A 20,525-nucleotide genomic window follows, 5' to 3' on the forward strand; every position below is an offset into this window, starting at 1 on the left:
TTCCAGTTTTGGTTTTGCCTGTTTTTACTTAAATCTAGTCCACTTACTCAACATCTTATTTCTTGAGATGGATTTATAACACACATGATCTGCAAGAGGAATTACATGCTGATATGTTAGAAAAAAAGCTGGATGTTTTCAAGGTTGCTTGGTTATACTCCAGACAAGAAGGAAGAAAGCAAAGAACGAACATGGTTTCGCATCTTCTTCAGTTAAACAAGGAGACCAAGATTTGCAGAACTTTAAAAGAAACTATAACCACTATGTCATCTGTTGGTCTTTGACACAATGTTCAAGAAAAGTGTACCTGGCATACTGACAACACGATCAATCAGAATCGTCTTGTCCATCTTCTCAGACAAGCAGTTATTACTCTAAAAACCAAGACAGTTTTCCTTCAAGCACGAGGTATACAATGGCTGCAAAGTACAACGGAGCTACTAACTCCCAGAATGTAGCAGAAATAAAACAAGAATGAGGCCCACTATGCCTGTTCCTAAGCCAAAATATACTTCAGTTAAGGGGTGACGAGAAATAGGAGAACCCATTTCTCCTGTGTCCCACCAGGAGCTTTCGTCATGCACGCTGCATAAAGCTGACACGGTGAAGAAAGCTCAGTAGGCCAGCAGAGCACGTACATTGCAGCTGAAATGTCCAGAGAATTCAAAACAAATATCTTAAAAGATTTAATTGCAGATGGAAAACGGCAACTTTATGAAGCTTATAATTCAGACAAATCCAGACTGGCTGTCTTGGGAAATAGTTCACAATTTCCAAAGCTATCTTCCTATTAAATTTTGTGTTTCTTATCCACATCTTGGAGATGCCTAGGGGTACTTAAGAGTAATCAAGAATATTTTCAATACAGTCAAAACCATTTTTCAGTATGTCCCTCTCAAAAAAATATTTAGTTTAAACCTTGACCTGAAATTGGCAGTAAACAAGAAAACTTATGAACAACTGATAATCAACTACCAAAACCACGCAAAAACTTGAACAACGTAGTATGATGGGTCTGTCTTTAAATGCACAGCATCAAGAAACAAACACTAACATTCAGTATCACTTGTGCTTCAGGTATGGACTTGCTTCCAGTCAACACCAGAACTGGCTCATTTGCAGTCCAACTGACAATGTGTACAGCTAATTCTTATTTTAACCATTATCTCTCTTTCTAGACGTACAATAAAAAAAATTTCATTTGCCTGCCTGAGAAAAAACCCTATTTGCTAACAGAAGAGTTCCCTAAATTTACCACCGTACTAAATATATTGGATTCAGCTAATACTACAGTTGCTGAGACAATACTTGTTTCAAGTAAGTGTCAAAAATCAATACTTCCAAGACTCAAATGTCTATATAGCAGGCTTATCACAGACAGGTCCCCTTCAATTTCTGCTGGGCAACAGGAAGCTGGAAGAACACAGAAACTACAGTAACTGTAAAGCAGAAACAGCAAAAATTAGCCGGATAAATTCTACATGGTTCATCTTTCCTCTTTGAATACCCTCTCAACAGAATATAACTGCAGTACCAGAGAGGTTCCATCAAGCTGGAAGCCGATAGTCTCCAGCAGAGTGTAACAGGAATAAAAGCGGTTACATGAAGACTGCAGTAGTCCACAGAGTGGGACACCATCCTCACCAGCAGTACCATTAATGATTTAACTCACAGGAGCAGACTGCTCAGGAAACTGGTAGAGGGGCTGGCACCACAGCCAGTTCACATGCAAGGTGACTCAGGCTGCGGTCTGCTGAAGGCCATAAGATACAACACTTTGAGCCCTTCTCCTTCTTCCAGCCTCTCCACGCCCAACCACAAACCCAAAACCTTTCTCATGCTGGCACTCATGCTAGTGAGCAAGCTGATGCAACAAGAAAGGAGTATTTTGTATCTCCAGCTCTGTAGCAGCTTCCTTACTGGGCTCACTACGCAGCCAGCTGATCTCTCATACGGCCAGGAGGGATGGGGCAGGAAGAAGAGAGGAGCGCTGCCCCTTCCAGCAGTGGGGATGTAGTAACGTGAACAGGCTGTGAAACTGCACCCTGGGCATTCTGTTGACAACAGCAGGTCTGTAGCTGGAGGGAAATGACCTGTGGGTCCCAGCATAATTCCTAGAAGCAGTCAGCCATAAAACAAAAATCACTACCAAAACTGGCACTAATAAGTATCTGATGGTGAGCTGAGGAGAAAGGCAAGGATTATACAAAACTGAATGCTGTACCTTTTCACCTTCCGATAAGACTCGGTCACATTACAAGAACAGCATAAGGAATACTGTGAGTAGTTAAACATTAAGTTCTCAGAGTCCTCACTCCAGGGTCTTCCTCTCAAAAATAAAAAAGTGTGTATGTACACATAATGCACGTTTTAACCACAGCACTTAAAACACTGAACAACATCCATGAAAAATAACCATTTTAAACCCATTAAATTGTACTTCAGGAATTCCACTCAGTGCAAATCTGTAAAACTGATCTACAGGCTAAGTAGATGTATGTATGACTGCACTTAAAAAAAAAATGTCTCTCCTAAGGCACAAAAAAAATTCATAGGGCAGCATCAGATTTCATAAGCAGATGTTTTCATGCCCACTGTTAACCAATTTGTTTCAGTAAGTGAGAGGAAAAAAATAAAAAAAGATATCCATTCATTCTTTGTATGTATGCTTTACTTCAAAGAATTCCAGGAATCTATTGTAAATCTAAAAAACTCCTCAGTCACCACAGCACATTGTTCCCCAAAGGAACAGTGGGTCAAATTCAAAGTATCAGCAACAGAGTCGCATTCAGAACTTTTTCTATAGAGCCTGGAATGGACAAAACCTCCAAAGTCAGTGCTGAGTCTTCAGGGAAAAAAAAAATAAGGTTGTGAACTTCAAAGAAAAGAGACCAACAGATAAATCCCCACTGAGTAATTATAAGGAGAAGGTCTTCCAAACATTAGCTAACTAGTACATAAAAGGCAACTCAGTAGAAACCATGGTCAAGTCAACTAGCAGATTAACATATAGTCATAATTGGCTACAATCACTGAAAAAGCAATCTGAAGAAAACAGACAAAATCCAGGCACTGGTGAGAAAACTCCAATAATTAAAGGTATTTCAGTAAGGCAGACAGCATTCTGAGCATGCACTATGCTTCTGAAATGATGATGCCCTTGTCCATCTCCAGCTGCTCAGTACTGTTGGCCTGCTGGAAGTTTTCATCTCATTCCTAAGCCTACCAGCATCTGCTGATCTATTTCAGAGAAAAAGAGTCAGGTCAGCTTAAACACTATAAATATTACATCTGTCTTAACCCACCATGTCTTGACTGAGGCGGGCTGGGGAGTGCTCAGACTAACACTAAGGGTGGCACATCAGACCTCCAGCAGACCAGCAGGCAGTAAGTAATGGCAGTGACTTCAGCAACGGATACAGCCATCGCCTGGGGCTTCTGTCTAGAGCTACCCTGTGAAGACCAGTACTCTAACAAGCAAAGAATGATTATTAGTTTTTTTGAAAAAAAGTGAAATAATATCCGGAACACTCAGAACACCATATCTGTTCAATTCCAAACCCAGAGGAGCATATAAAGACATGCTTCCTGTATTTTACATCAGTATCACTCTATGATACCCTCTAAGCCATTAAGAATCTTCAATTGCCAAGACTTTAGTTTTCTCTACATAGAGCATTTTTACCTTTTCCTACATAATTTCAAAATACCTCATTTTAACATCCCGCAGGCATTCTCTAATCAATGTGCTATCATCAGGCAGCTTTACCATGGGTAGCATGACATGCTGCCACTCTCTTTCACCTACAGCTTCATTAACGATTCCAAGAAAATATTAGCAATTACTAAAAGGACCCCATCTTTTCGCTGTACCAGTGGTATTTATGTTTCTTTGAAAGCAAATATTGTCACTACGCTACTCTTTACTGTGTCACCGAATCACTGTGCAGTTAAGACCAAAGATATTCAGTTAGCTTTGTAACTGCTGTCAATTTTATAATACCTCTTTTGCCAATGACGGTACGTCCTGACCAAGGCCTGTTACCTGCTTATTCAAACTTACTACTGTTGTGGTTTAACCCCAGCTGACAAGTAAGCCCCAGACAGCCGCTTGCTCACTCCCCCCCAGTGGGATGGGGAGAGAATCGGAAGGGTAAAAGCGAGAACACTCATGGGTCGAGATAAAAACAGTTTAATAGGGAAAGCAAAAGCCACACATGCAAGCAAAGCAAAACAGGAATTCATTCACTACTTCCCACTGGCAGGCAGGTGTTCAAGCATCTCCAGGAAAGCAGGGCTTGTTTAACGGTTACTTGGGAAGACAAGTGACATCACTCCGAAGGTCCTCCCCATTTATATACTGGGCATGACGCCATACGGTATGGCATAGCCCTTTGGCCAGTCTGGGTCAGCTGTCCTGGCTGTGCCCCCTCCCAGCTTCTTGTGAACCGGGCAGAGCATGGGAAGCTGAAAAGTCCTTGACCAGTGTAAGCACTGCTTAGCAACAACTAAACATCAGTGTGTTATTAACATTATTCTCCTAAATCCAAAACACAGCGCTAAACCAGCTACTAGGAAGAAAATTAACTCTATCCCGGCTGAAACCAGGACAACTACCTTAGCCAAAAACTTATGCAGAAATAGCATAAAGTGGATGCTACATTTTGTGAAGAAGTATTAAGCCAGCTTACATGAGGCTGAGCAGCTTGGCTCATGTAATGTCACAGTTAAAATTTAACTATCTGGAAGGGAAGTGTACATTCTCTATCAAAAGCTTCTATATTTAGCTTTGAAAGGAAAAAGAAGCCATCATTTCTTTAAAAAGCAAAGTGCATGTTTTTTTGAAAGGAATTATAGACATGCAACATCTGATGTTTCAGAATAATGAATTTTGAGTTATCTCTTTGCCAAACCAAAACCAAGTAACAGTAATAATTTAAAGTGAAAAATTATCTCCCTACACGTATGTCTGGGTAACTCAGAAATGACACGTATTTCATGCAGTTTTCTAAACTGCCAGACCAACTACGAGAAACTTCACTCGAAAAAGTTTTCAGTCACGCGTAACTAGGAAAGCAAAACTCAGGATGAAAATTATCTCTCAAGCCCAACTATATTATTAAGTCAGGAGAATTATGCTCATGCAGTAACTTTTTGTCATTTACAACTGTACAGAAAGCCTGCATTAGGTAAGAGGGAAAACTGACAAGTCTTGTTTTGTGAAAGTGGCTGACAGCACCAGAAAGCTGCAGCAATGACTGCCAGCATGCATTTCTAAACTAAAAATGCGTTAAATTGTTTAGAAAATTAGAAATTATTATTGTTATCCTCTGTTCCTGGTTCATTTGCCACTCTCGGTATGGGAAGGCAGCTCAGAAGGTGCAAACACGTGGAGCAGCTGCCGGCGGGGCCGGTGCCGGGGCGAAGGAGACACCGTGGCCGCGTCCCCCCCTCACGGACACGGGTTCCGTCAGGCCGGGCAGCACCGATCGACTTCTACACCCGCGGAGCAACAGGACGAGACGCCGCCGCCGCCGCTCCCCTCCAGCCCCGCCGCCGCTTCAGGCCTGAGGCCGCGGACAGGCGAGGCCCGCCGCGCCCAGCACCTTCCCCCGGGGCAGGGCTGTGAGGGGAGGCTAGGCACCGCCGCCCTCACCCGCCCGCCCTCCCTCCCGCCCGCCACAGCGCCGCCGGTGGGGTGAAGGCCGGTCGCCCCCCTCCCGCCTCAGGGCCCGCCGCCGCTCCCCGCGCCCCTCCACCACCGCCGGCGGCGGGCCGGGGCCGGGGCCGGGCCGCAGCACGTACCTGGCGCCCGTCGCCGGCGGGGCGGGGCGCGCGCGGCACCGTCACGGGGGAACGTGCCACCGTTCCGGCTCCTGCCGCCGCCCGCCCGCCCGCCCCACTTCCGGGGTCCGCGCGCGGTGACGTCAGCGCCCGGGGGCGCGGCGGGGAACCCGGAAGTGGAGCGCGCAGGGAGGCGGCGGCGGCGGCGGCCCTGGCCCTGGCCCTGGCCCTGGCCCTGGTCTGGCCTGGTCCGGTCCGGTCCCCTCAGCGCCCCGGCCTCCCCGGCCCCCTCTGATCCATCCCCGGGCGCCGCCAAAACCGCGCTCGGGGCTGGCGCTGCCCGGCGAGACCCGCAGGCCGCGGCTTCCCCCCGGGGAGGTGGGTTCTGAGGAGCTCGGTGGGAGCAACCTCCGGGCCCTCCTGAGGAGGGGCAGAGCCTGCGGGCCCCGCGGGCACGGACTGGGCGGGTAACGGCATCTGGACCTGGGGCTGCCGCGCAGGGGGCGCCTCGGGCGGGCGGGTCTCCCGGGGGAGGTCGTGTTTCCGTTTTGGTAGCTTAGGGATTTGTAAAAAGAAAAGATTTGGGATTAAATTTTTCACGCCAGGTGTTTCAGGCATCCTCAGGGATACGTGAGGAGGGTGTCGTGTTGGCCTGTGCTAAAACAAAGACCGACCCCCACCGGTGGTCCCAGCAGCCCTGCTCTGGCATGGCAAGAGGAAGTGCACTGAGTTTTGTCTCAGGGATGCCTTGTCTTCCCGCCTTGAAAAGCATTCCAGAGTTGGTCAAATGACTGCTGAAAACCTGCGTTATGCAGGTGCTGGGTGGAGATTTCCACTGCTCATGGCTCTGTCAGCACAGGAAGGTTGTGAGCTGTTCCTGTCCCAAGGACAACCGAGACAGGCAGTGTACCAGGCACGCAACTGGAGTGTTCCACCCTCTCTTAGCTCCCGCTTGTCATTGATGGCCAAATCCACTGACCTAGAGCCATGGACAGGTCTACGTGGGAGAAGATAAAAACATTTCTCATCCAGGTTGCTCCCAGCTGCTCTCTCTGTTATGACCGAAAGCAGCAAGCTTGTATGTTTTGCTTTCAATGGCTTTCTGCAACACCCAAGGAAGGAATAAGTGAATTAATTTTCTTCCTCAATGTAAGAGATGTTATAATGTCTTGGAGAACTTGTCTATTTACATTGTACAAATTTTGTTTGGTATTTTGAGTTGAGCCACTGGTATTGAGGTGCATTTCCCCCTCTATATCCCCTGTTAGGAAAAAGTGGTGCTTAGATGTCCATCTTTTGATGGGATATTTGGGACGCCATGCGACAGTGCCGTGATTGAGGTCTAGCCCATCAGCTCTGACTATTATCTGTGGCAGAACCAAAGAACTGCAGGTTGGGGGAGGATATCAAGGGAATCATTTAATGAACACTGATTGGTAACTGCATTGACTTAAGCAATCTTACCCTCTCGTTCAAAGTTCATGCCATCTCTCTTCGCAAGTAGTACTGGGTTGCAAAGTGAAGCTGGTTAGGACCAGTAGTTGCTATTTTTTGTTGGGCTATTTTAAATTTGGACCCATTTCTTATTCTGGTTCCCTGTCATTCTCCATCTCCTACAATCTGAATGAAAAAAAAAACAACCCAAAATCCAAACAACAAAAGTGAACCACTAAAATATAGGCATCAGAAACAAGTTTCAGGGGCAACTTACGTGAGCAGGACAGCTAAAACCAGTGTCTGTCTGTGATCTTGGTACAGCCCTTTATAATTACAGATCCAGGGAAGGATTCAAGGAGGAAAAGTTTATCAAAACAAGGCAGGGAGGGGGGGTAGTGGTTTTGGAGATGCTTGACCAGCAAAGACCTATTCACCATAAATTTGAAGCTCTTTGTATTACAGAGAGGTAGCAGGTTGAAAGGGGAAGTCTCCAAGTCTCATTAGAGGACTGACCTCAAAATTCCAAATATCAGCAGTGAAGAGGAAACAGAGGTAGTGTGTGGTAAATAATAGTCATTTGCTGGAATCTTTGAAGTAATGGAGTGTTTTGATTCTTTTCCAAAATCTGTTTCTGTTTTCTTCTTCAGTCTTCTATCCCTCCTAATGCTATAGCATTCATAGATGGCTACGGGTATGTTACTTAAGCCCAGTGTTTTAGACCTGTTTCTTTATTGCTTGTTGAGTGGAGTAGAGGGGCAGAATCACCTCCCTCGACGTGCTGGCCCCACTTCTTTGGATGCAGCCCAGGATGCGGTTGGCTTTCTGGGCTGTGAGTGCACATTGCTGGCTCATGTCCAGCTTTTCATCCCCCAGTACCCCCAATCCTCCTCAGGGCTGCTCTCAATCCCTTCACCCCCAGCCTGTACTGATACTGTGGATGGCCCTGACCCATGTGCAGGACCTTGCACTTGGCCGTGTTGAACTTCATGAGGTTCACGTGGGCCCAGCTCTCCAGCCTGTCAAGGTCCTTCTGGATGGCATCCATTCCCTCCAGCGTGTCGACTGCACCACACAGCTTGGTGTTGTCGGCAAACTTGCTGAGGGTGCACTCGATTCTGCTGTCTGTGTCGCTGACAAAGATGTTAAACAGCGCCGGTCGAAATACCGACCCCCAAGGAAGACCGCTTGTCACTGCTCTCCACTCAGTTTTCACATACTTGTGAACATAAATACAAATAGAAAGTGTGGTAAGTTGCAGACTGGTGCTACCCAGAGCAGATCATGTCATTCCAGTATGATCACAGTCTCCTACACATGAGTAAATCAACACCCTGATGTATCTGAAGGATCTGATATGATTCCCCATGCGGAATAGTGTTGAAGGTGGGGATAATGATAATTCAGACCAGAATTATCTGGTAAGGTGGATGTGGAGCGGCTAAGGAGGAGACTGCAAAAGCCTAAGCTGAAAGGCAGTTATCAGGTAGGAGATAAGCGAGCAGGAACACTCTTTGGGGACTGTAATTAGGTTTTGGACATAATCTGTGCAATATAGTCATTAATGACACAGAGATAAGAATTTGATATGCGTCCATGAAATGTGCAGATGGCCCTAAGTTGGAAGGTATCATGAGTAATGGTCTTCTTGACTAGAGTGGGAGAAATGGGATGAAATTTAACAGCATAAAGTTCAAAGTCAGGCACTGAAAGAACAGAAAAACCTTGCTATGAACTCGTTAGTTAGGGTAAATGAGGAGGAAAGAGATCTCTCTTAAGGACATTAAGATTCTTGAAGACCTCATGAGACCTGATTCTCTGTGTCTTGCCACGATGGTTAAGCCAATAGTCAGAGATGGTCATGGACCTGAAGTAGAGAGGCATTTTTCTTTTTTCTAGTATGAGCTAGACATCATCTATCATGTGTTTGCCTGGACTTGATCCCTAAAGGAGTCCTTTCTTTTACCATGCCTTTGTTTTTTCCTTCCCAAAATATAAATAATAAAACAAAGGCCAGAGACTGTGTTCCTTTCCCATGGAACAATTAGGAAATTGAATTTGAAAGAGAGGGAGTTTCAAAGAGAAAAATTGTCAACTGCTAGTCATGTGAAATAGCGGCGACACTGCACTGAAAACAGCACAGGGGGAAAAAAAAATCAAACTCAGAAAAAAGACACAGAGACTTTCAAGAAAGCCACTTAAACTAATTATGCCTTGGAAGGAAGAGGGCTGGGATGCCCTGGGAATGTGAGGTAAGCAGGCCGGCCGACTGCTGAAGGAGGCACCGACCTGGGCGAGTGGCTTCGCGAGTGTCTGCAGCATGGAGATGAGAAAACCTGTTCTCACCGAGGGCTGCAGTCTGCATGACAGAGCATGAAATGTTCAGTGCTGTCAGTATGAAAATACTATTTTTTTTTTTAAATTTAGAGGCAAAAAATGTAACTCAAAAGAACTGTATTGAACATGGGAGAAGTTATTTTAAGACTTCATCATCATATCTAAAGAGGAGCACACCAGGGGAACCAAATATTTGTAGTGTCTATGACAAGTGATCATGGTCTGAAGACAGTTCTTATTACAGTAACATAAGTACTGCTTTAACAAGGCTTATTTCGAATGGCTGAAAAAAATGTCAAGTCTCATCAACTAAAAAAATTGAACAGAAAAGCTGAATGAAAATATGAATGAAACCATTTTGAACCCCAAAACACAAGCTTCTGCTGTTTAATACTGTAGCTTAGTGGAAACAGGGAAGAAGCTCTTAAGGTCGTAAATACAAATGCAGCACAAAAAGACAAAAAGGGAATTTAGTAATGGATACAAAGGCATCTAGGAATTATTTTAAACTTAGGTGAGAAATGAGTCAAAGCATAAAAGGGAAAAAGCTGCAAGATGCAGTATTTTTTATTCCCGTTCTCTGCAGTACATTCTTTATGGTCTGCTTTTTGTTGTCCTAGATTTTATTTGTTTCTATTGATTTTATTTGTATTTTTTGTCTTTTTAAAAGCTGCCTGCAAAACTTCAACTGGCACAAAGACACTAAAACATAAAGCAAGATAGGACAAGAAATTTGGAATGACAGAAGGCGCCTTGTCTTTTTTTTCCTATGTTTTTTATACCACCCGCTCACAATTAAAACTTTATCTCCTCCAGATGACACACAGAAGGTGGGCAGGATTTTAGAAGCAGCTGATAGATGATTCTAGCAAGTAGGATGTCTGATTTTAATAGCTATCCTGCAATGCAACTTTCATAAGCAGTTGTTAAATCCTCCTGTGGTTCAGTGCTGGTAGAACACCACAGCCCTTTCTTCCGAAGTATCTACGTTTCTGCTTTCAGCACCTGACAATGTGAAGTATTAACGTCTTTAGTTCTCAGTCAGATTACTGCTGCTTAAGCACATGCTAAACCTCACAAATGTGGTTCGCAACAGGGGCACCAAAGTATGCTGAGCCTGATCAGTTTTATTTTAACGTGGGCTGGATTTGCATTTGCAATAAATGTGAAGTGGTCTGTTTATACCACTTGAGCTTTGCACTGAATCCTGAAGTTGAAGGATGTGATCCAGTTTAGGAATCTTTTGCTATGACAAAAAGATGCAAAGGGTATCAGGGTAGAGAAGAATCACATAAAAAAAATGCATTGTACTTCTGCTCTGTCCTACTGACCATCTCATGTGACTTACTTTATGAAAATCACAAGATATTATTTACTGCTGAAGAATGTGTTTGCACAATAGAAGCCTGAGTGACTTCAACCCAGCTCTTGTCACACACAGATCTGGAAATTTTTTTTAAATATACCAATTTTTTTAAAATTAAATAAACATATTTTATCAATGACAGCTACTATTTCCAGAGGTTAAAAAAAAAAAAAAAGGCATAGCCTTGTCATCTAGCAGTTGCATTTGAGAATAGCAACCTTTAGGATGCGTGATTCTTGGGAAAAGTTATCTTGTGTCTTTTGGGACACAAAAATTCCTTCTGAGGCTAAGTCCAAAAGAAAAGATAGTAGGAGAAAAAAAAATCATCTCTAGAATTCCCTTTGTAGTTTCTTTTCATTTGTTCTTTTGGCTTGACATTGATGGAATAGGCTTTTTGTGTACCATGTATGGTGCATAAATACAGAGAACGCATTTCATGGAAAATAAAAATATGTTAGCTTTCCTGACAAAGATGATGTGTTACCTTTTGAGAAACATTTTTCACAAGAATTAAATTAGAAACTTTTTAAAAAAAGTGAAATACTGAATACTCACGAAAACCCAGCATTGTTCTTGAGTGCTCTGCAAGGCTGAAAAACCTCTCTTTCTTTTGGCTTGAAATTTTTCTTTTAATTCAAAATTCTTATTCGGCTTGTTGTTTACACCCTGAATCTGTTTCTTATGTCTTATTCCTGGATAATTTATTTTGGTTCCTGTTATTGTGCCAAAAGTATGATACACAAATATTCTCAAATTTGTCTTCAGCAGTTTTTGCTGAAACTAGAACATACATAAATCTGTCGTGACATTCACTCTTATGCTTCATTATATGTTCTCGAGAGTTTTTACAGTCTGTTATGTCTTTGTTTTTCACTTACTGCTTTTGCATTTCTTGTAAAGATTAAATATATATGATCTATATTTCAGGTTACCACTCCTAATTCTTTGGTCCTGTATATAGTTGTTCAAAAAAATGCCAGACTGGTATGAAAAGTTTTGGTGGAATGAAACAAAGATTGAAAGCAACGCTATTGACAGAACTTTATGGTCTGTGTTCTGCTATTTACTTTGTAGATATATGGGTTTATGAGGTAGCCCTTGCAAAGTTATTTCACTGCTGTTACATGTGCAAACAATTTAATTGTACTTTGAATTTTGAAATATTGGATCTTAATATATGATTGCATGATTGATTTTTGCAAGAATGTACTTAGCATACCTATAATTTTTCTGTTCCAAACTATCAATCCCTCAACTCTACAAATGATTTTTGAATAAATTATGCATGTTAGAGCAGATGCCTGCTCCAGGGTATTATATAACTTTTTTAAAAATTGTACAACTGTCATCTAAACAATTTGTGTACACATAAAATGGAAAAGCAAATACATGTACCTTTTCCGTTATGTAGTTGTAAGTGCACCTTTTGGATCCTGAGTTGGAAAAATGAGATCCCTAAAAAGGCACAGCATGTAAGATACCAGCATTCTTCTGGTCTTCCCACTTCTAACCATAGAAGGAATACTATGGTTATCAGGGAGAGACCTGACAAAGCTGAACCACGAAATCATGTTAATGATAGACCATTTCAGTAGAGAGATTTAGATTGAATTAAGTCCTATAGTGCCTATTGCCATGACAGACAGTTTTTACAAAGACTAAACTCACGAATTACTGTTGCTACTGGCAGCTACAGTGACTTTATCAATGCCCAGAGTACTTAAGCAGATTGTAACCGTCATGTATTGACCAATCATCAGTCCAGATGGAAAGAAACCAAAACAGCAACAAAAGCAATAAAATTAACATAACATTATAAACATAATAATAAACAAACAATCCGTTCCTCTTCCTGTCCTCTCCTTTAAACAAAACCCAAACCAAGCTACCAAGCTCCTACAAAATGAGTAGGTGTGTCTCACCTTGAAGCTTGTCAGATTGGAGGTCTGCCCAAATGTCAAAGAGTGTGGGGTTAAAATGCAAAAAGCTTTGACCAAAAAGTGTCTCACTACTGGGCCTGGATAATTACTCCTCTGTATGCACTGGATGCTCTTTGAGACAGTTAATCACTTTCTATGTATTTTGTACACTGCTGTGTAAGGTGTGGTCACAGCCTCATCTGGAAATGGCAGGAGCAATCATAAAACTGACAGCTCAGCCAAAATTGGGGAAGAGTGAGAAGGGGAAGGAATGAAAATGAAAGGGTCACAGGACTGGTTTGTTTTGGTTCACAAATCCAAGAACTGCACTAGGCATATACAGCACCTTTAAAACATGAAAAGTTAAACTGCATTCAGTGACTCTTCAGTGTGGAGGTATCTGTGTTCTGATACCAAAGTCTGGTAGAGGTACAGTCTTGCTCAGTAACGTTGATCAGGACCCTGCATAGTTGTCGGAAATAAAGGACAGTCTACCATGTTCTGGTTAAGTGCTTGTCTGGAGAGAAGAGAAGGCCAGATGATTAACATTACACATTTGCATTGCATTAATGCAACAACCTCCATCAAACTGGCCATTCATAAAGCAGATGGGCGTGTGTGAAATTTGGGAGCCTTAAATGGAATAGAAACTGTCGCTGCTTGAAGAGATGTAATCCATTTGCCACTGAAGAAGGTCTTCGTAGCACATGTTCAGCTGTCAATTTCCTGCAGTTAATACATACCTGCAGGTAGGATTCCTGCCAAGATTATTTCATTCCCAAAGCCACATCTGGTTTACTGTAGAAAGTAATCTGTTTGCTAGTCCATACGCCAGTTAAAAACCACCTGCCATTTCAACCTCTTACCTCCCCAATGTTCATTCCATTCTCTAGAGGGAAAGCATAATCTTAATCTACATAATAAAACCCATTTAAGACATGTTTATTATAGATACCAATAAAGAGTCCAGAACATAAGCAAACAACTCCCTGAAGGTGTTGTTTCTGGAATATATGTAGAGGTGAAATTCCAAGTGGAAATGACTGCTACATTTCTTGAATGATAACCTTGCAGGTGGTTGGTTTGAAGTTTACATTTATTAAATTCTTGGTTCTCTAAGACTCTGTATCAGGTCTGAGAAGACATAGGCTTTATTGATATGTAAACAGGTGTTTGTAGGTTGTGAACACAGATGTGCTATGGATTTTCAAGTGTAAATTGAAAGTTCAGAGAACTTAAAGGAAATAAAACCTGGGGGAAAATACATTGGTTTAAGTAAAAATCATAAATAACTCACAAACAGCAATGCATACAAATAGCTCCCGCTATCCCAGGTAACACAGGTAGCTTAGAACATGGAAAACCATAGATATTACAAAATGCATGTGGAACATCAGGAGCAGAAGTGTTCAGACGACCCTAAACCTGAAATAATTACCCATATAGGACCTACACTGCTTCAAGTCCTTATGACAGTCAGTCTAGAAAATGAATTATCTACCCATGTATAACTGAGTGCCAGCAGTACTCACATTCTAAATTATAACAAACATTAACCCGTAAATTTTTCAAGGATGCCTGAAAGACAATATTGAGGTGGAAAGCAAAACAGAGTCAAGATGACACATGAAGAGCTATATATATAGATACTATTTCTTTAGGGAGAGCAAATATCCGGAAGTTTAATTAGAAATTTTACATAGAAAACACAGATTATGGGACAAAAAATAAAGTAGTTGGCTGTTAGGTAATTACAAATTTACCAAAGTTGCTTGTGTAACCATAGTTCTGTGCTCTAGTGAATTCATCTAGGGACAAAATATATATGACCATGTCATTAACAGTTATCTTAAGGAACACAAATGGGTGCATTAGTAATCATGCATCACGTGTTTTCTAATGACTGAGTGCTTGTTTTACAAGAGTAATTTTAATCAATGTATTTATTTATTTATTGGGAGAGCTGTAAAGAGAATATTTTTCTAAAAAGCTGGCCTGAAAAGAGAAAGTTATGTGCTGTTGCAGCAGACCTCCACCATGAACAAAGTTTGAAACCTGAGTTTGTCATGGCAGACGTGGCATGCCCTTTGAGCTAGCAACTGGAGAAGATCATACCTGTTGAGTGTGATCACCATCATGCGGTTCATTGCCTCATTTCTAGACACAGAATGGATGTGACTCAGGGCTGTGTAGACGCTGAGACTGTTTGTTGGAACTTGGCTCAATTTACTGCAGAAACTGGATAATGAGCTATTTTGACATTAAAACACTTTCTTCAGTAGGAGATATGAAATATCTCCTCAGAGATGGTTACAACCTACTAACAGCTGAAGTTGTCATTGGGTCTAAAGACTCAATCTGGTAGTCATCAGATTTGCACTAGCCATGACTTGAGTGGCTTCTTGTCAGCCTGCTAACTTTAGACATACAATCTTAATTCAGATGATGACTTTATGTCATTATTACTTGGTAACTGCCAGTTCTTCCTGAGACACTTGTTATAGAATCACTTTTTCAGGAAAAAGAAAAAAGGGTTTGGATTTATTTTTGCTTGTTTGCATGATTCCTTGCTTTTCAGAGTGTTTTTTGTCAGCTCTATGTCATTGTTTCACATGCTGCAATAATAGCTAACAGTCTATTCTCAAATGCTATTGCTAGACAGGAATAATCTGGTTCCTTCATCATTTTACTGATGGGTATTACAAGGCCCTCAGTGATACCCAATCTGCCTCACACGCTTTTCTTGTACTGCCTGCCTGGCAATGTCAGTCAGTTTAGTCTGCTTCCCAGGTGCTGGAGTCCAAAGGTAGAGGAAAAAGCAATTTCACCCTTGCCCATTTCCTGGGCCTTACACTTACAATAGTTTTAAAGCTTCTGTTTCCACTCATACCACTGTTTACAACATGGACAGTTACTAGAGAGAAGCAGCTTTGCACCAGCCAGGACCTCCTCAAGATCTATATGCTTGCTTAGAAATCTCCCCGTTGCCATCAGGTTACTTTCTCATTTCATGCCTAATTGGGCAATGGGTCTAATTCCTCAGTCTTTCGACCATTGCCTTGGAAGTTTGAATAGTGTCTGTCACTAAAAATGATTGCATATATTTTTAAGGAGTTCCATAAAATAGTTCTATATCAGCATATAATTGGTATCTTACTGTAGGTAAGACTCAGTAGTATTTTGTGAAGACCTCCCAGCTGAGAGGGAAATGGAATATTTCTGTCAGAGGAAGCTAATTGGAAGAAGCCAGCCTCATGCCTACCTTGCACTGCTGTGAGGATGTAGAGATGAATTAGAGAACATCCATTAGCTGCCGTGCATATTTCCAGAGCAAATAGCTTTATTGCCTGTGGTCTCCACAAAAGCCTGCTCCTGGAATAAAGCATGATCTACGGGACACTGTTTGTCAGGACAGCAGTCACTAAAAGGCAGGGCTATGTCTTAATGCCTGTCTTCCCCCAAAATTCTCTCTCTCCTATCTTTCTCCAGCATTACTATTAATGCTATCTCAGTTTTGCCCTGCTTCTGATTTTATTAACTGTATTTCAAAAGTAGCAAGATGTTAAGATTTGGAGCACTCTGAACTGCATACTAAACAAATGTAATTAAGAGATATTCCATGCCATGAAGTCTCCCCTTTAAGCCTGTTTCATAAAAAGGGCTAAGCATACTAAAATGTTAAATGAGAACTGGGTGTAAGCATTGATGATAATGCATAGTTGCTTAGTTTGTGCTATCTGATCAAATTTATTTCTATAAATGTAATAATTTCCTTTTAAGCTAACTCAGCTGAGCCACAAGGATGGCTTTTGCCCATTCAGAAAGGTCTGTTGTACACAACGGACTTTAATCCTTATTTTTGACTACCTTTCCAGGAGCAGTTAACATGGTCAGATTGCAGTGGTCATGCAATACAGAGCCCACACTGCAGCCAGCAAATCTAGCTCCTGTTGCCTTCATTTATTGAGGCTAAATGTAAATGTGAGACATTCTTTGATCAAGAAGTATTGACAAAGAGCCAGGACATAAAATACAAAAGCAAAACATTGCAGCTTTATGAACCCATTCCTGTCCAAAATTAAATTAATCTTAAGTCAATTTTAGAATCAGCAGAACTTTTTAAAGAATATAGAACAATTGTTTTATTAAGAAAAGCCAAAGATAGCAGCATGTTATACAAGTAATCCTAATTTTACACACCTTACAATGTAAAAATGATCAGCTCTTTCAAGTGTCTTTCATTTTTCTTCAATTAAGGGTTTAAGTTTAAAGTAAGCAGTCTTGATAAATTAATGGTATGTTATTTAGCAATCTTAGTTATACAACTCTGATTATTACTGTAATTTTATTGAACAAATGTGAATGTTGCAAAAGTATCTATTCAGCATAAGTGATGTTGCCAAGATGATGTTTCTTTTATACCCTGAAGGTCAGTTAATAGGATCACGACATTGCCCACAAACCGAGCCCTGCTATTTCTCAGTAAGGATTGAGGGGCAAGTTCAATTTCAAATACACATTAGCTTGCATTCAGATACTCTAAAAGATGTGTAGAGAGAGAGAGGTTTGGATAAGAAAAACATCCAAATAAAATACTGTGCAAAGGTTCAGCTTTTATTCAGGCTAGTTATTCTGTCTTGTCAGCTCCACATTGGTAAAGATTATAAATACACTCTTGCTAAGAAAGACAAAATTGTCCTAGTGCTACCCAGTGGGTTACTGCTGAATTAATTTGGCAGGGAGAGAAGGGAGGAAGGGGCATAAAGAATTTTTTTTTTTTTTAACATGACTGTTTACAGATTATTCCAGAACGAGGTCTGTTGTGAATTTAAAGGATAATAACCAGTTTGGAATAACTCCCCATATGGACATTCCCATTTCAGAGTAAGTGAGGGTTTTTATTCTGGGTTAGCTTATTTCACTTGCAAAGTTTATCCTATTCAGAGTAAGTATTTCCCAGAAGGGGAGCTTTTTCACAAAAAGTATTTCAGTCAGTTTCACCACATAGACAGAAATTCACTTTATGTGACTATACAAAAAGTTAATTATGTACAATAGATTTTGATAAAATACATGAAAAGAATATTCCAAACTCCAGCTTCCACGTGCACTGACACATTATTACTATGGCTTGGAGCATGTGTGCCCCATTTGTCAGAATACCATACCTGCCATCATAGGCAATCCCTGTAGCCATGTTTTAAGCCTTAAGACCACAACTAATCTTCAAAGGTGAAATACAAAGCAAAGAAAAATTGTTTTTACACTTCATTACTTCTTTATGATCTGAAATGACTATATCAGCAGCAGAAGAAAAAGTCTTGTTTATTCTTCAAATAATATTTTTAGCATTTTTGAAGCACCAGTGCCTCACAGCCCTTTTGTTGTTGCAGTGTTGTAACGAGATCTTTGGAGATTTGAAAGATGCAGTGGTCCCCATTTTCATTTTAAATGGTCTGATATTTCATATGCACAATAAAAAAAAAAAGCAATTAAGAGGAGGAAAAACTGCATTTCAGATTAGACCCTACAGCAGCATTAGCATTATGGTTACCCATGCTGTTGCTGAAGTCTTTAGGAAAAAAACATGCCTTCCTCCTATTCAAGTGGTCTGAGTTATGTCCATAATAGCATCTGTGAGAAGATGTGGTGGGAACAGGAATAGCTGCAGCTCAGATTGCAGCCTTAGCAAGATCTTGCCAGGGTCCTTCATCAGGCAGAGGAAATAGTTCCCTTGGACTTCCAATGCAAGAAACAAATAGAAAAATGATGGATTATTTCTGTAGAGCTAAGGAAATATTAACCACACCTTCCGTATAAAAAATCTTGTCACAATAGCCACTTAACTCAGCTATTTTTAGTCTTTGAGGAAGAACTTTTACCAAAGAGAAAAACATTTAATATTTGGAAAATCTGAATATCAGACAGGGCTTACTTTGAAAAGGAAATTTTACTGTATTTATCAGAAATAAATATTGCATTCTATCATTTTCTCTTGTCAGTTCAATGTTAAGATAGTCCTTTGAGCACTGCCTGTGAATACGTCTTTTAAAAAAAAAGATGCTTCTCAAAACTTTAAAAGCTGCTAACAAGTTTCTCTATAATGCATCTTTCAAGCCATAACATACACTGGATATTAAGTTAGGATTTGTGAGGTCAATAAAGCTGATGCAGTTTTGCTTGGAAATAATGACCAAGCATACTCATCCTGGAGCAACTCACAAAGGACTGCAAACCTATGGCCTATAACCTGTCCTTTTTCATACATTTTGGGTGATTTAAGAGCAGGACTAGCTAGAACACAAGCACTGAGGGGCAGAAAAGGTCCTTGAGTGACACTAAACACGGGCAGGCTGACTCTGACTCCAAAATGGTTGATGGAAGCATAGCTTGGGTGTTTGCTTAGCACGTGTCCAAAGTTGCATTATTTTCAGAGTGAGATTTACACTTTTAAAACAATTCTTGGTTTGTCATTCAGGTTTATGCCTCCGCAGTATTGAAATACACCCTCCTTGTTTTGTGACATTGACATTTTCATATATTGTTGCTCACCTTATGCATTTGCTGCCTGGATGGGGTGACTAGACAATAACAGGGGAACATTCTTTAGTTTAAAACTCCTACTCAAGATATATATTCCTGAGCTTTCTAGTCCTGTCAGTTATAACTAAGCCATTAAGTTAATCATGTTGCATTCAGAAAAAGGTGCTACCCAAAACCTGTCAAGGTAATTATTCTTCTTTATCCTCCGAGGTAGGAGTGCTCTGTGTCAAATAAACATTTTTTAAGTGTTCCACCATCACTTTCTCCTCATCTTCAAGATCTGCACCTTCTTTCATCTCCCACCTGAAAGAAAAAGAACTTTTTATTTTTAATAATTTTATTAATTTTTGATGTGTTTTAAACCAATCTTTAGAATAAGCAAGTCAATACAAAGCTTGTTACTATCAATTCATTGCTCCCCCCAATGGTGGGGTACACCAGTTGAGACTACTGAATCATACAAAATACAACCCCCAAAAATCTTGCCCCACACAACTGGCATGGCCGTGAGGCAATTGACACAAATTGGTCAAAACTACCACAAAATCTTACTTATATTTATTGTGATAGTACTTCCTTTTTCTGTTTTATATCATCACACGCGTTGGTAGAGGTGGAAGTCTTGTAAAACTTGCAGAGAAAAAGTGGACGAGCTAACAAGTGTTTTGGAAGTTAAGCAGATGCTCTCAGCATTCTAAGTTTGCAGTGAAAACTCAAACACCACATGATGTCCAACCCAGATATTCAATGTGAATGGTCACCATTCTCTTGCAGTGACAATACTATATTACAAAATACCACAAAACTGATTGGCTTTTTGTTTCTTTAACCATCAGGTATACCTATCACACCAAGAAATAAACAACATATCAGATTCTTCCCTTTCTCCATGTGAATACTTAATTCTAGTTTAGGATAAAGTCCTAATACCATTAAAACTGAAAAAGTAAAAGAATATGAAGATGATTTTGCTTTTCTTTAGTAGTTAATTAAATATAAAACCTTAAGAGTCACACAGTATTCTCTTGCAGAAAATCAGGATAATAAATGCAGAAATAGTGCTGATACACAGTCAGCTAAACTTTGTATCACTCTAATTATGCCTACATAATGCTCAGTAATGTGGCTCTATCTTACAATTT

The 20,525-nt window shown here is 40.9% G+C and overlaps 2 protein-coding genes across 9 annotated transcripts in view; both read right to left on the reverse strand.

Moving 5' to 3' along the window:
- ARB2A (ARB2 cotranscriptional regulator A) overlaps positions 1 to 5,903 on the reverse strand; it is a 265,848-nt gene extending 259,945 nt beyond the window's left edge. For 6 of the 8 annotated variants that reach the window (XM_087761455.1, XM_087761449.1, XM_087761451.1 and 3 more), the window contains exon 1: positions 5,806 to 5,892. The gene's annotated coding sequence lies outside the window, so the exon portion shown is untranslated. Of the gene's footprint in view, positions 1 to 5,805 lie in introns of all 8 variants that reach the window. The other 2 variants (XM_087761453.1, XM_087761450.1) reach the window with 1 other exon arrangement.
- An 11,530-nt stretch (positions 5,904 to 17,433) lies between these two features.
- The window catches only part of KIAA0825 (KIAA0825 ortholog), a 255,955-nt gene continuing 252,863 nt past the window's right edge, over positions 17,434 to 20,525 (reverse strand). Inside the window, exon 20 of the mRNA XM_087761458.1 lies at positions 17,434 to 19,686. Within this exon, the coding sequence (XP_087617584.1) occupies positions 19,572 to 19,686 (115 nt within the window). The 3' untranslated portion in view covers positions 17,434 to 19,571. The remainder of the gene's footprint in view (positions 19,687 to 20,525) is intronic.

The sequence above is a fragment of the Nipponia nippon genome, unplaced genomic scaffold (genome assembly GCF_047370975.1).
Source record: "Nipponia nippon isolate SJK-2023a ecotype South Korea unplaced genomic scaffold, ASM4737097v1 scaffold_24, whole genome shotgun sequence".
Lineage (NCBI taxonomy): Eukaryota > Metazoa > Chordata > Aves > Pelecaniformes > Threskiornithidae > Nipponia > Nipponia nippon.